General features: G+C 32.9%; 1 protein-coding gene across 1 annotated transcript in view; it reads left to right on the top strand.

Annotated features, from left to right (window-relative positions):
- The window catches only part of LOC126768979 (tiggy-winkle hedgehog protein), a 33,810-nt gene extending 17,420 nt beyond the window's left edge, over positions 1-16,390 (top strand). Inside the window, exons 2-4 of the mRNA XM_050487495.1 lie at positions 6,533-6,794; positions 13,717-13,859; positions 14,030-16,390. Coding sequence (XP_050343452.1) covers positions 6,533-6,794; positions 13,717-13,859; positions 14,030-14,497 — 873 coding nt within the window. The 3' untranslated portion in view covers positions 14,498-16,390. The remainder of the gene's footprint in view (positions 1-6,532; positions 6,795-13,716; positions 13,860-14,029) is intronic.
- Positions 16,391-16,617: the final 227 nt, after the last annotated feature.

Here is a 16,617-nt window from a genome sequence, read left to right on the forward strand (position 1 = left end):
TCACATATAGTTATACTTATATTTACCAAACACTTACGACCTGGTAGCCATTTCACACCGATTAAACTAAAAATATAAATGGTATGTGTCATAAAAATATGCGTGTCGGAAGACACGTCACCTCACAATGCTGCTAGCACCGCTTAATCCTTTAAAACAATGCTAATGGACCTACGTTAAAGTCGCCGCTCGAAGTCCTGTCAACAAATAATACATTCGACTGATCGCCTTAACGCTTAGCTTACCACCAATAAAGTTGACACTAAATTACGAACTGTTTTATTTTTTTTATACTCAAAATCACAAAATTGTAAATAAATATTTTATTATACGCGTTCACTGAACGCATTTTACTGTGAGCGATGAACATGGGTACACGTCAAAACATCTTTATCGGGTTATTTGTCTTATAAAATATTATCGAGAGGCACTTCGGGACCGTCAGCAAAAGAGGACGTATAGTGTGATATGTGTGCGATTGTTGACTTTACGCCCACGATGATTTGATCACTTCTCTTTGGGGCGAGACAAACAATAAAAGCGGCGATTACGAGCCTTAGTTGTAACAAATATAGTTTATTATTCTAAGAAGATGAGTTACAAAAGGAATGACTCCTAAGGTGTGAATAGCATCGCCGCAGACCGTACTGACATCAGAGATTAGTGCGCGAGCAATGCAGCCACCCGTACCAAATGCGACGCGACGGCTCGAGTTATGAAGTTTTGATATACTGATAAATCAATAAATTTTATTACGATAGTTCCTACGCGTCATGATTTTGCTCTTTGATCCATTTGATTTAGCCGTCAATGAATTTCTTAATATTTAAAATTATCGATAGTTGGTACATAGAATTATAATATTAATAAACGATTTTGTTTAACATAAAAATACTTAAATTTGAAGTTAAAGCCAAGATGGTTAAAATAAAATCTTACAACCGGTCGAGTTGGAAAAGGCGTGCATTTCGCCTCCTGCAATCACGTACTTGTCGCGTTTTCATCACCTCCCGCGCTAAAAGTGACGTAATTACGGATGCAAATCGATCAGCGGTAGTTATCAGCACGACGAGGGTTGACGCAGAAAATCAACGCGATACGCAAGTTAATGTTTATTATAGCGTTCCGTATGTGATTTAGTAACGAGGATAATTATAAGTGAAGTAAACAGCTTCAGCTCTATAAAATGCTAATATCTTCTCGTTCTTGTTTATGTTTATTGAAAATAATTGAAATTGTTAAAAAAATCTAGAGACCTCTAAAATTATATCGACGTCGGAAGCGTGGATTCCACTGTTCATTCGGATGACTTGCAGGTTGCAACTAGTGGGCATATTCTCATTGACTTCACAATTGACCCCCGCTACAAGCTGTGGTCATGATATCGTAAATAATAGATAATTCCCTCGGCACTTAAACGCATAATAATAGAAAAACCATATTTAAACTGATCGGTCCCAAAAGAATCCGCAAAAAGTGATTTTCAATAAATGAAATCGACATTTTGCACCTGGTAGTGCGAACAAATAAGTATGGTTACTCTTGTTACCAGATTACATTTAATACTACATAAAACTAACCCGATTATAGTGAGTAGATAATATGGAAAAGTAAGTCATATTTATATCTATAAAGGGTAATGCTCTGCCTGAATGACTAGATTCAAATAGTCATCAACACAAAGTTGAATCTATGAGATTTTGAAATTGGGTGGGATCTTGTATTGAAGAGGCGTACTAAGAAAGGACTTTGCTAAACTTTGGTATTAATATTTTCGTTCATAGTTTAATTATTTTTAGTACAACAATTGGACAATGGATATAAGGAGGCCTTAGCCCAGCAGTGGGACATTAACAGGCTGTTACTGTTACAACAAGAGATATTCATATACGTTTTCGGGAATACATCAACGTGTCGCGCTGAAAACGTACAAGAATATTTTATTTATTTTTATGTACTTGCTTACGCTTGCGGCTTCGTCCGCGTGTGAGTAAGGGTTCAGGTATTAATTAGGTAGTCTATGTGTAAAGTCGGGGTAAAAGCTATTCCACAAAATACATCCAAATTTTTACATTTACAATATTAGTAGGATATGCAATATACCAAAATTTACCAAATGAGAAAATATTTATTAATATTAATATTTGTACAGCTTTCTATAATAATCAATGAGAAAGAAATTGGTATATTAAAATATTTTTAATCTAGTAAGTCTAGTAACAGTCTGTGAATGTTCCACTGCTGGGCTAAGGCCTCCTCTCCATTTTAAGGAGAAGGTGTGGAGCTTATTTGTTGGAGCCACCATGCTGCTCCAATGCGGATTGGTGAAATACACATGTGGCAGAATTTCAGTGAAATTAGACACAGGTTTCCTCACGACGTTTTCCTTCACCGCCAAGCGCGAGATGAATTATAAAACACCACTGATTTTCATGTGCTTAATTTGTGTTTATAAAATATTTTGAATGAGTTCCAATTTTAATAATATGTATGTATTCTTTATTAATCGAATTGGCTTTATATAATATTAAAAATCTATATATGAAAAAGATGTCATAAATTTTTAGATGAAAAGTATAATAATTTCGCTTTTTTATATATTTTTTAATATTTAAACAGTTGTGTACCTGGAATAAATATTGTAGAAAGATAATTCGAGTGAATGAAGTGTATCGTTTCATTAACATTGTTCTGTAACTCAAGCAAACACTGCACATCGGTGTCTTGTTTCAAAAGCTTTTTTAACAAAGTGAAAGGTGCCCAAGTCTCCTTAAAACCTTGTGGACTGTTTTCGTTAGCATACCGTGTGCAACCTCTATGAGAAAAAAAGGACTCTGAAGCTGTCGAAAAATGTACTCGTTTAACACCTTCTGGCCATTATTGCAAGATAAGCAATTTAAATATGACATATACGGTAACTATGCATATGTTTACTACCTTAATTGCGTACTTCATATAAAATATCTTTTTTTTATATAGAGAACGTCAAAACTTTTTGGAAGAAATTTTGAGGATGGCTTAAACTTTTAAACGGTAGCTTTTCGCCGATGACAGATGCATTAATACAACAAAGAATGATATTTTTCGTTAACAAATATTATGGGGCTTCGAACACAAGTGATCTACCTTCCCTATGCATATTTATTACTTGTTCGACGGCTGGTACGGCACCAGGGTTTACGTGGTAAACAAATGTTTGTTTTGTACACAGACATGTTAAAATATTAACGCGTGTGTAATGAGTAGCTAAGGGTATTGAGAAATAGTATTCTATGTATCTTAGTTTAGATTTTTTCTTCTTTAACTACCGCTGTTTTAAGTTCTATTGCTAGAACATTTATTTAACTTATTTTCATGACTAGCTTTATTCGTCTAATAAATTTAACGGTCGACTTTATTAAAACCGCCCTTAACTATTTGTTGTAGTTTCACATCAATAAAAAAAAATCAAAAACCAGTCAGCATTGGTCGGTGCTTTTCGACTCCTGGCTTTGTACAAAAAACGATGTGTTAAGGAATGTAAAGAGCCATTTAATTATCCTAATATATTGTTATGGTCGCGCAGGGAGGCGGTGATAAATTAGTGGAAAGAGAGGGAGAGAGACCAAGTTATGTTGACGAAGCGAATGACGGTATGAAAAAAAAACGTTTCGTTAAACTATTTTAAATATTTATTGCTATTGAATTATGTTTATTAACGGTTTTATATGAGGTCAGTTAGTAAATAGATTTAAACGAGTCTCACTTAAAGACCAAAAAGCATCTCATGCCCGTGTGATTTCACATTACTGCACCCGCTCCTGACTACAGTACGATGATCCTAAAGTTTTTATTCCATTTTTGCCTCAATTCCATCGCGCGGCCTTCATTATACGTCCGCAAGTGCCTCGATCGCCACCGGTTCAGGTAGCCTGGTTTCATTTTAAAACTTGACCCTAGGTATTCGATACGCTTGTTGTTGTTAATTGATATAGTCTGAAATGAGTATTTGATGTCGTGTAACTTGATAATTTGCTATCCGTGTTTGGAACTATCAGTAAAATCACTTTTGACTTGCGTTGCATATTCGTAGCATGTAAATACATGCCTATCTCGGTAAATGTAATGCATTAGGGTGGGTAGATATGACGTAGTGGGAAAGGGCGAGGTGTCAGAGGCAGGCTTCCCGCTGCGCCCAGGCATTGTGATCGACAGCTTGTTTACTAAAAATATGCATAATGAATTTATAATAGCCCGCCCGGCCTGTCGCTTTGAATCTTCTTGCTAGATCCAACTTACGTGTGCACTAATAACGAGTTTTATATATATAATATAAGCCTCATGGAACACCCCTATAAATAATAAGCTACTCAATATTAAACGGCTACCAACGAATCGTTTGCGCATTTATTGTACGATTACAAAGGAGCTAATTTTTCACTTAATATTATATTATTCGTCAAAAATAGTACAATATTAAACCGATTTAATATTTTTGTAAAAATAATTCACTTAATAAGTACGATAACAGCAATTTTCTATCAAATGAATAAAGCTCTGATCAGGCTCTGACTTTTCGAATTAAATAGGTTACCATTACAAGATAAAACATCTTAGAAAGAGGACCTAATTGTGCCACCGTCGTGTTCCCACGTTAAAGTGCATCAGTGTTTGAGTAAACATTTAACATTCGATTGTTTTAGTGCGGACCGAGACGTCTGCAGAGTAAACATTGAACATCCCATGCCTTGCTTCGCACGTCGACTTAGAATCTCGCTGCCAATAAGCATGGCACTCAGTAAAAAAGCTTTTATGAAATAGAAAACTTATGTTATATTCGACGAATCTTTAGGACGTTGTAAATATTAATAATTGATTTAAATTTATTTATATCCTATGAATTGTAATGTGTTTATTCAATTTAGGTAGATAAATTATTTTCCTTCAAATATTTGTTCAGAGTCTGAACCGTGAAAAATCTGGAATTACTTTGGCGAAGCAGAGCGTTTTGAATTTCTTACAACTCTTTATTAGGTGGTTGAAACGTTCGTAGAAGTAATTAGGTACGGTGCTTCAAAATATCTTTTATAATGAATGCAAGCGGACGCGACGTCCACGCGGGGCGCCCATCGCTTCGATTCGTTACGTCAATCTTAAATTTTTTCACTACGAAATCTGCATAGAGTGAGTTGACATCGCGACACAAAGCTGGCATGCGGTGCGTCGTGCATTGTCCGCATTTCTTTATAAATATTTTGACATTTCCTTTATTTTGCCCACAAAGTTATTTCACAAACAGAATCGTGTTGATCCCTTTGTACGAAGCGTTTTAATTTGATTTATTTTTCATGACGAAATGCCGACAAAGTGGCGTAAGTACTAACTGGCGGGACGGCCGGTTTGACAATTTGTTGTCTTGTCTATTGGTGCATTCTCTAGGAGATGTTAATAAAAAATATTCATATCGTTTTTATTGTATAACAGTAATATTTCTGCTGCTTTGCGGTAGAATATCTGATGAGTGGATGGTACCTACCCGCAAAGTAGTAAAACAACTAGACTATTTACAAATTCAAAAAAATTTACGTATTAATAAGAAAAGGATGTCGATCGATTTATTTTTTTGTCGCGGTACTTTAGTGACGCGGACGAGCTAGTGATGCTTTTACATTGCAAAATTCTATAAAATATCGACGCAGGCTCTAAAGTATTTCAGCCTAAAGCCACCGATCATGCATACATTACAATTTGTCTAGAAAAATTGAAAATGTATCGACATGAATTGTTTGTAGCTATTCCTGTGACTACAGATAGTGCTGAAAGATTATTTTCGAAACTAAAATTAATAAAAACCTCTTTAAGAAAATATGTGACAAGACAAACTACATCTGATATAAAAAAACATTAATCATTAAACTTTGATAATCTTATTGATAGTTTTGATTAAGACAAAAATTTATTATTAATAAATATCTTATAAATTTGTTTTTTTTTATTAAAATTATGTAATAAATCTATGCTTATAAAAATAAAACTTATTAGATATTTCACTAGAACTCATACAATATTAGTAATACTGTTGGGAAACTACTTTTTACTTTAGAGATTTTATGAAAACAAATTACGATATGGCGATTTTTACTGGGAGGGCCCCATGCAACGAATTTGCCACGGGCCTCGGATAGTATAGTTACGCCATTGGTTTTGTGTGTGTTTAAATTGGTGCATATATCCGAATAATAAACTTAAAAACATTTATCAGTTAAAAACACCAACATTTATATGTATTATTTTTCTCAAGGATTTATATCGTGTTCGGATCAAGTTTCTGTTACTTTTACTTTTTGGCCATTTTTTAACAACGGTTTATATAATATATATGTATATTTTAGGCAAGAAGTTTTGTTTATTTTATTATAATTAACTTAACCTTTTTATATTATGCCAATTTAGTATTGTCTGACAATTATTTTATAATAATATAATATTAAAAAGCTTATGTTTATAATTTAAATGATGAAATAATAAGATATATAAATTAATTATTTTTTAGCGGTGCAAAGAGAAACTGAACACACTAGCTATCAGTGTGATGAATCAATGGCCTGGAGTTCGGTTGAGGGTGATCGAAGGCTGGGATGAGGAGAACTCTCACCTAGACAACTCGTTGCATTACGAGGGTCGAGCGGTGGACCTAACCACCAGTGATCGCGACCACAGCAAGAACGGAATGCTAGCGCGCCTCGCTGTTGAGGCAGGCTTCGACTGGGTCTTCTACGAGAGCCGGTCTTACATCCACTGTTCAGTTAAGACAGGTACGTTACTTGCATATTTCAGATATTAGAATACAATGAAATAGGTATTAAACATAAATTAAATTATAAATTGTTAGTTTTACGTAATAAAATATAATTTTCTTTAAAATATAGTAGATAGATAATATATATTGTGGATATAGATAAAAAATATCAAATAATTATATATTAAATAAATATAAATACATATAGAAAAGCATTACCTAAGATATTTTAAGCAGCTTGAAATAAAATTAAGACTTAAAAACAAAGAACAGTTTAATAATTTCAAAAATTGATGGGTACATAACTGTATAATGTGGACTACGGGACAGGCCGCGCAGGCCAAATATATAGTTGAGCTTTACAAGAAGAATGCACCTCAGACAGCTTCCCGCGCCCGCTCTCCGGCGGTGTCGATCAAACGGACGAACAAGCCTCTTGTTAGCGTACGTCCTCTTCACACTCCACCTTTTAAATATTTTTATCCCTCTCTAACACGGCCACATCGCAGCCAATCCCCCACTTCTATAATTACGCCGGTGATTCAATGGCTACTTATAGCTATAAGTGTATATGCAACATAACGATGAGAGAAACGACTATTTATATGTATGTATGACCATGTTTTTGATATTATTGAAGCAATCTGGTGCTTGTACACATTCTTAATACTGTTTAGCGAATCATGGGTTACCGTAGTTGCGCAATATTTGCTAAAATAAAACTTTTTTAAATCATTTGCATATGACCATTTAGAAAAATATATAAGCGACATTGATAGTATTTACTTTGGTAATAGATAGTATTTACTATGGTATATTTGCAAGTTTATAATTAGCTAATACAAAAATCAGGAAGTAATAAGGAATAGCGTTGAAACCTTAGAAGCTTTACGGAAATTATATTCTATGTTTATTTTACTAATTAAAAATCATGGCACAGTGTCTTTATTTGATAATCCCTCTATATCCACAAAAAATGTAGCCTTTTGACACTGCTACATCTCCATCGGTCGCAGTGGGTTTGTAGCGATGTTTATTCATTTATTCAGTTATTCGATCGAAAGCTTGTAGTATTAATTTGGAGTTTATAAATAATTAATGTAGCGTGTGGGTATATATGTCGGTCGCGAGCCTGCTGGGGTCAAGGCCGCATCATGCACGGTTTTCTTTGACCATTGTCTCAATAATCTACTTTTATAAGACTATGGATACTAAGGTGCTAAGATTTGATATACCTTATAAAGTACTAAAACAATTTTTTTTTGTTATACAAAGAAACTTTGTTGTATTGTTTTCTCTTTTATTAATTAAATGTTTTAGTGTGCTTATCTCAAATACCTGATTCGCAACCTACATTAAACATTTTGACTGCCGCTTTTGTGATTTATTCTAAAGTAACGTTGCCATCGATTAAAAGCTCGTTTAATGCCGAGATTGTTTTTGGAAGGCTCGTAGCAATTAAAAACGTTCAAAACTTACTAAAATTTAAACCGCATATAAAATGAAAACCTAATTTTAAATGTTGCATTTGAAAATTTAATAATAATTCAGATCACTATTATTCTAATATGAATGTGTTATTATAAATACAGCAAGATAACCTGTCTCGTGACATGATCTCGTATATTAATTTAAAGCATCGCACTGGATCATCGCAGCGCCAATAATATGACCAGTTTTTATAATGGTTCCAATTAATTGATTTTCATTGGCTGCTCTTTATTGTTTCTTTTGTACAACTCCGTTTTTTTATACTTCAATATCTTATTTGTAATGAGTCGAAAATGTTTATTACACTGAATACGTGTAATATAGCAGATACATTTACTATTTTGCCATAGAAGAATAATTATAATTTAACTATTACAAAACAACACTAATTATATCTAATAAACAAAAATTGCATAATTTATATTGCACTTGAATCGAGACGCTTAAAAAGACATCAACGCGTTCAAATGTCACTTACATTGATGTGCTTAATGTGGACTAAGTATAAAGGTTTTATGTAAGATAGTAGCTTAAAATGTTGAGAGCGGGTATATTTTTATCAATTACTTAGTTTTGATATTCTAAAACAGGAGATACTTATCAGAAATATCGCTATATTTTATATTAATATGATCAGATTTAGTCGATTATATTCAGGTACATACATCATTTTAATATAATATAAGATACTCGGAACAAAAATAATTTGATGAGCACTTAAGGTGGTTTAACACGAAGGAGGCGCGCGTAAATGGGGCGTGACCAAAGGCAGGTCACGAGACGCTGAAGGACGAACGCGACCCGATCTAGACGGTCCCGTCCCGAAGTAATCGCCAAGCCGAGACTAAATTGATTGAAAAAATACGTGAATAAATAAATTGCAAATGCCAACGCTAATTGGCTAAATAACATTGTGATAAAAATCCACTATTTAAAGCTTAAGCAATCTCCATAGGTGCACATATATATTAAAAGAACTCCTTTTATATTTACCAGCAACATTGTATCTACTTGTTTACAGTAGGTATCTAAATAGTCAAATTACATTAAATTTTTAATGAGACATTTAGATATATGTATATAAAATGCAAACTTACTTACGTTTTATCTTCTTCACAAGTAATCTAACTTACTCGTATTAATAATTCTATCATAGTACAAGGGAAAATTTATAGACAATTTTAAGCGGTATATTTACACTTAAATGGTTGATAGGTCGATACGGTGCTGGTGACGTATAAAGATATAAGATAAAGACTTAAAAAAAGAAACAGACATTCCATAAAAGCATTCAAAAGTATTTTTATTCTTAGTCTAAATATGTTTATTAAAAAAAATGTCTTCTTGAAATTAAAATGCTTACCTCATTCATATTTAAATTCGTTGGTCATAGTTATATTATTATTAACGGCAAATAAATAAAGAGAAGCGGATAGAAGCGCGAATGAGCGATGTGCGCTCGAGCGGTGTACGGTCACGCCACATCCCGGAAAGCTGTGGCCGCAACTTGAATTGTTCCCACACATACCAATATGATGTTCAACATTCATAATATGAAATTCAGTAAATGAAGCGAGCTTTACGTTTCTTTGCACTTTCTATTTATAAGCTAATACTTTGTGTTTATATGTTAATGTAATGTCAAATGTAGCGGAATGTTGTAATCTAATGAAGTTTGATAAGTGGAATAAACTTTCATATATTTAATTGATACATCAATAATCTTAAAAGAGTTACAATAAACGCATCTTAATTTAAGTATGATTATCTTTTATAGCTTATTGAAAAATCTATAAAAATAAATATCAAATCTAAATATTGAATTATTTTATAAATAATTCCAGTATATAATAATGATATATCGAAACTGGCCACTTTTTTATCGCCCGATTGAGTTTTGAATAAAAAACGGGAGTACAGGCATTTGCTCTAAAGAAGCCATAGGAATAGGGTTCAATGCTCTATTATATTAAGCAAGATTACTGAATGGTGTCGATTACCATATTTAAGGCTGAAGAATTTCCATTAAACATAAAATGTTCACTCAATTTACTTAGAACGTCTTTAGATGAATGGGCTAATCTATTATTCAATGTCATAACTCTCAGACAGCAATAACTCAGCGGGTTACGATATTCTGAGGTATAAATATATATTACATTAGAAAGTCGGCGTAGATACCTTATTTATGTTTTAAATCAATCAATTAAAAATGTACATTAGGAGAAAAGTAAAACTGAAACATGCTAAGTGGGATCGTCATATCTTTGGTGTAAACATTTTGAATGAATCACTTTGTTAATGTTCCTATTTACTTTATAATAAATTACATACGCAAGTTTAAATTTACGTAGTAATTCAGCCGCATTTTTAATAATAACGTAATACATATACATAAATCTCATAACTTTTCCACCGTTACACGGTTCTGGCATATATATTTAAAGCATTTGATAAATTTGGGTACTTTCGCAGACCAAATATTTATTGCTCTGGAGCTCTGTAAAGATACACCGCGCGGCCGCGTATGAATCATAACCGGCGCGGGCGCAGTTTGGCATTTGCATGACCACGTTGATGTCGGCGGCTAATTGCTATTCCTTACGATATAAATAATATAGATTCGTTGATCTGAGCGTTGTTGGAGGCGAATTTTAACAATGTTTCAAAAGTATAAATTAACCTATACACGTTGGCTTTCTTTATATTCTTACATACCTATCTATAAAACCAATATATACATTACAAAAAAATGCGAGAATTGGACATAATACGCGTATAAAGTTGCTCGTAAATAAAAATAAGGTGGCACTATTATGGTGGAAGTAATAGCATGCTGGTTTTCATGTAATCTAAACTATGACTGAGATAGAGTACGTACACAGTGATTGTTATAGCGTAACGATTTGTAGAAATTAGGTACCTAGTACCTATGTTGTCTTTGTATCTCTCTTTCTCTTTAGGTCTCTTTAGGTTGTCTCCTTGGATTTATTTTTTAAGTAAAAAAATATCTTATTTCATTAAATCGTTCAATAACAGGGTTGATAGAATTAAGCAGTTGATAAGATGTCAGATAATACTAGTTATATTAAACTATATATAGGTTATGAAATATTTTTTAAAGGAAACGCGCACCTTTTGGCATAGATTACAAAGTCGTGAATATCATAAGTATATGATCAATCGGGGAGATTAAGTGAATAGTGTCACGTGCGTGTATTTATCTGACCGGTACTCCGGCAGCATGGTCAGGCGCCGCCTAGCTCTCCCGGTGGTCCCCGCGGGGCGGGGTCGGCGCGGCCACTCGTGGCCTGCCGCCTCACCGCCTCTCCGCGCCGCGCGTCTCGCTTCCGCACCCGCGCCCGCGCCGCTTATCGCCGCATCTTCAGCCTAACTTAACTTACGTCACACCACTGTGAAATCGTGTGACAGGTTTAAGATATTGAATTAGTTTAAAGTGGTCTCCGAGGTCAAGAATTTTGGTTTTTTAAAATTAGAATACTACTTGACTAGGGATTGAGAGTAATATTTTAGATAATAGAGATTTTAGTATATATATTACCTATATACTAAAACTTAACTACATAAGTATATACTTTATTATTGAATTTGGCTTAAAAAATTAAAGAGAGCAGGCGCAATAGCTAAGGTTATGAATAGCGAAGATTTTTTTACTTTGTAAGTCAGATTATTGTTTCTCACTACTCTTTTGATTAACTCGAGTTGCTTATAAAATTTTCATTAATAATAGTCATTGTTTAATTTGGCATTAAATGTAGGAACAAAGATTTACAGTACAGTAACAGCCTGTTAATGTCCCACTGCTGGGTTTTAGGCCTCCTCTCCCTTTTGAGGAGAAGGTTTGGAAATTACTCCACCACGCAGCTCCAATGCGGGTTGGTAGAATACAAATGTGGCAGAATTTCAATGAAATTAGACACATGCAGGATTCCTCACGATGTTTTCCTTCACCGTCAAGCACGAGATGAATTATAAACATAAATTAAGCACATGAAAATTCAGTGGTGCTTGCTCGGGTATGAATCCATGATCATCGGTAAAGATTCACGCGTTCTGACCTAGTGGCCTAGTGGCCATCTCGGCTTTTATAACAAAGATTTAAATAATTGTTATTTATGAATTATATTTATTGTTTATTAAGGCCGATTGATAATTTCCTTGTTGGTAATAAATCTGATATAATCTGAATTCAAGTAAAATAAAACAATATGAATTTTATAATATTTTTAGTTAAATTGAGATATTGTTAAAATAACATTAATGTGATCATACGTATAGCATATATTGTAATTTTTTTTCTTTTTGTAGTTAATAAGTAGGATCTGAAGCAAACAGGCAATACAAATTTAAATTACAGTCGTATGTAAGAAAAATAAAAACGACTTCCTTGAGAAAAATGTGCAAAAAATATAAGAGTTGCCGACATGTACCTATTCAATGATTCGTGTGATGTATTCACCAAACAACAAACAGAATATCGACAATAAGCGCTTGACTTCGGACGAAATCTAATTTGTGTGGTTATTGTGTAATACGATAAGGGCGTCCCATCGTTTTGTAAACGAGGAACGGCTAAATTTATCGCTCGGTTACACAACAAATCAAAATTTAACGAGCTCTCGCAAACGTTGCCATCAGCTTTGCAGTAATCCACCGCCACAGTGTCCACTTATGCGTGTAATTGTACCGCTCTTCCTAATCGTCTGAAAAGCAAATACAAAGTTTATCATAATGCCATTGGTATTTTTTCTACTTATTATTTATTCCATTGAGAACGACGTGCGAGTATGAACATCAGCTAGTTAGTTAGCTTGTCTTTAATCCGTTTTTATTTATCTTTTCGACGTCGTTTCCGTGCACGTAAATAACAAAAAGTTAATTTTTTCATCGCGCAAGATTAACACAGGTACAGTTTAAGCTGGGTCAGGATTTAAATAAATACCATTAAATAATAAACAAATAAAGTTATGAGTAACTATGGTTGTAGTCAATCTGCTGTCGTAACTTTATTTTTTACAAACAATGGCCATAAGATTAACTAAAAGGGATAGAATTTTTTATCAGTTAAGAATTTGTTTAGTTTAACTTTACGTATTTCGACGAATTTTTATTTATGCTAAAAGTAAATAATCTACGTTTTTATAATGGATTTTCGAATCACGATTTAACAAAAGAATTACCTGCACGGAACACAAAGTTTTGTGGTGTGCAGATAACCTTCGGTCTGGGAACAAGAAAGCGTTTGCGAGTCTCTTTTGTTTTATATCTTATCGCATTTTAATTACGAGCTTAGAAAATTCTCGTTCGTCTTACAGAAACTTTGGTATTGATATTTCTCGGGCATATTGGCATTAATATATATTTAATTTTACGAATAAACAAAGGCAGATGGTGTGAAAATAATAATAAAAATACATTTTTTGCAGAGTCTTCGGTGGGAACAGGTGCTGGTTGTTTCCCCTCTGGGTCTGTGGTGCACACATTAAATGGGCCTCAAGACATTGCTAGTCTCAGAAAAGGAGATAAAGTATTGGCTGCTGCTGATGATGGAAAGATGGTTTATTCTGAGGTGCGTTTTTTTGATATATCACTATAATTATCATTATATTTTATTTTAAATATTAAATATTGAAAAAAAATATGGACATTTACGTAGACTTGTTAATGATATATTATGCGGTCTTTTTCAGTGGTTTCTTATGTTATTAAAATTCTTTCATTTTCTTATTGTTATTACAGGTGTTGGAATTTATTGATCGAGATCCGAATGCAACACGACATTTCATTGAAATTACGGCTGAAAACGGAGTGACTATCACAACTACGCCGTCTCATCTACTGCTTTTAGCCGCTGCCGATGGCTGGCGGGAATTATTTGCTGCTAACATAAAAATAGGAGATGTACTACTTACAAGAGGATATGGTAGTGTAATGCGTCCATCAAAAGTAGTAAAAACTCGTGTTGTCTCAAAACGAGGAGTATACGCACCATTGACCAGGACGGGGACAATAATAGTCGACGACGCTTTGGCGTCTTGTTACGCTATGGTGCGCAGTCATTCCCTAGCTCACGCTGCAATGGCTCCTTTACGATGGTTGTCAAGCTGGAGCAATCCAAATGAAATCCCACGTGGAGTTCACTGGTACGCGAATGTTCTTTATAATTTCGGTGACTATGTATTGCCGTCATCGTATAAATATCGCTGAAATTTGAAGTTTATGTGTGGAAATGACAGTTGCTTTGGAAATGATCATTCAGGTAAAATCGCGCGCAGGACGTGCCAAGTTTGGACACTTGTAAATAACCCTGTAAATAATGCGGTCAAGAAAATTGTAAATAAGTCTCGAATACTTAAGTCTTTATTAAAAAATGAATTCAAGAGCAAAGGTTGTTCTTTTCGAAATCCTGTCTATTTATTAAGTAGCGTTGAGGACATCTTTGCCCTTATTGCATATTTTTAGTTAACATAACAAATATTTGTAAATTGTGTCGATATTGTTATTCTGCACAATGCAGAAATACTTATCTGTATGCGCTTATGTTTTTTAAGATGTTGTATAGATATCATAAGCACTTTATTAGCAAATCTAAATTATCTTTTTTTCTTTTATTATTAAAGTAATATTAGGTCTTTTACTCTGGACAGTATTTAGTTAATTTTTGATGTTTGTAACTTGACATTCCACGGCTCTAATCTTTTTACTTCCTAACATTTTAATAGAGTAATGAATTGTGATCTTGGTACCTAAATCAGTGCCTTAAGATTTTATTTATTGTTATGTAGGCTAGTTCTCTATTTAAGAATTGACGAAAACAATGAAGTAATTCGTATATTCTCTTTTTTAATTTATTCTATTGCATTTGGCTTTCTTAAAGTTCCTTTGGCTGAGTGCATTATTTATTTTTCTCCTTACATGTTACTGGATATCATATTATCATGTATGGTTTCTATTTATTTAATATTATTTGTGTATTAGTAGGTACTATTTTTTCTGTTTTTATTATATCATTGGATGACGTATAATGAACAATAATAGAATTACAGTAATTTACAGACATCCGTTATGCATTTAGCAAGTGAATATGACAGTACAAAACTATTTCGTAAATAAATATTTTTTTTTGTAAATGGTTATAAACTACAGCTGTTTTTACTTTGACCTTTTCGTTTTTTGGGGATAATTAGTCAAATTAAGTTTTTCTTTGGAATGACATATTGACAGTTAAAGCTTCAGCTTCGTTTTAAAGTTCAGAAGCTAAGTTTGTTAGCCCTTGTTTTTAGGTCTAGGAGATGTGTAGGATGCTAAAAAAATTGATTTAAAAAACAAATAGTTAAGTAGGTACTTTGTGTCTGGAGTAACATTAAAACGTTATATGAAAATGCTACAAAAACACAATCAATGTTTTGTAAAAGCAACAAGATGACAACAAATGATATCCTCTAAAGCTGTTTCAATATTTTTTTAACGATCGTACAAAAGATCTAGAACTGAACTTTTGGTTCCTATAGTTTGAATTTAGTAAAACGTTTACTAACACATCAGTATTTAGAAATAAAAAGTAGGTTGAAAAGTGATGTTATATGTATTATTATCATTATTAAGGATACCATTATTAAATTATCATTTAAATTAAATGTATATGTAAGCTAAGTCCTAAATCTTTCCAGTATATAGGGAAATACGAAGGACTTCACACCTATGTAATAGTTATTTAATGTAATACTAACGATTAGATTTATAATTATAAAAGCTTTAACTAATGTTTCGATAACAAATATACGCCATTTAATTGCCATATCGAATATAGAAATGCTACTTTGTGTTGTCTTCATGTCAAAAGTAATGTAGTGTTATATAACAGTGCTTGCGTGAAATGTATTGTTACACCTAAATGAAGTACCTATGTATATTATGAAGTACTCAAGTACTTAATATATTAATAAGTAAAGTATTAGTAGGTATTTTGTGTCGCGCAAAAAAGAAAATTGTATTAAGCGCTTTATTTGATGCAAATATATAATTAATAACACAATTGGAATGCTTTTTTCAGTGAACGACGTTTTTCTAATTTTGGTAAAGTATCTTGTAATTTATAACGGTTCCATGTAATTATTGCGCTTTCATATTATTTATTTATTGATGTTATTTTTGTATTGATATAAAAGTCTTAAACAGTCAAAGTGAGCTGTTTTATTTTGAAATCTTTCTTAAGACGATATAATGACATATAGTTGAATTATTTAATGTTATAACAAACAGATTAAATCTCTTTATATTAAGTCTATATTAAGTCTCTTTATATTATATTAAGTATATATATATAT

This window comes from Nymphalis io, chromosome 6, assembly GCF_905147045.1.
Source record: "Nymphalis io chromosome 6, ilAglIoxx1.1, whole genome shotgun sequence".
NCBI classification, from domain to species: Eukaryota; Metazoa; Arthropoda; class Insecta; order Lepidoptera; family Nymphalidae; genus Nymphalis; species Nymphalis io.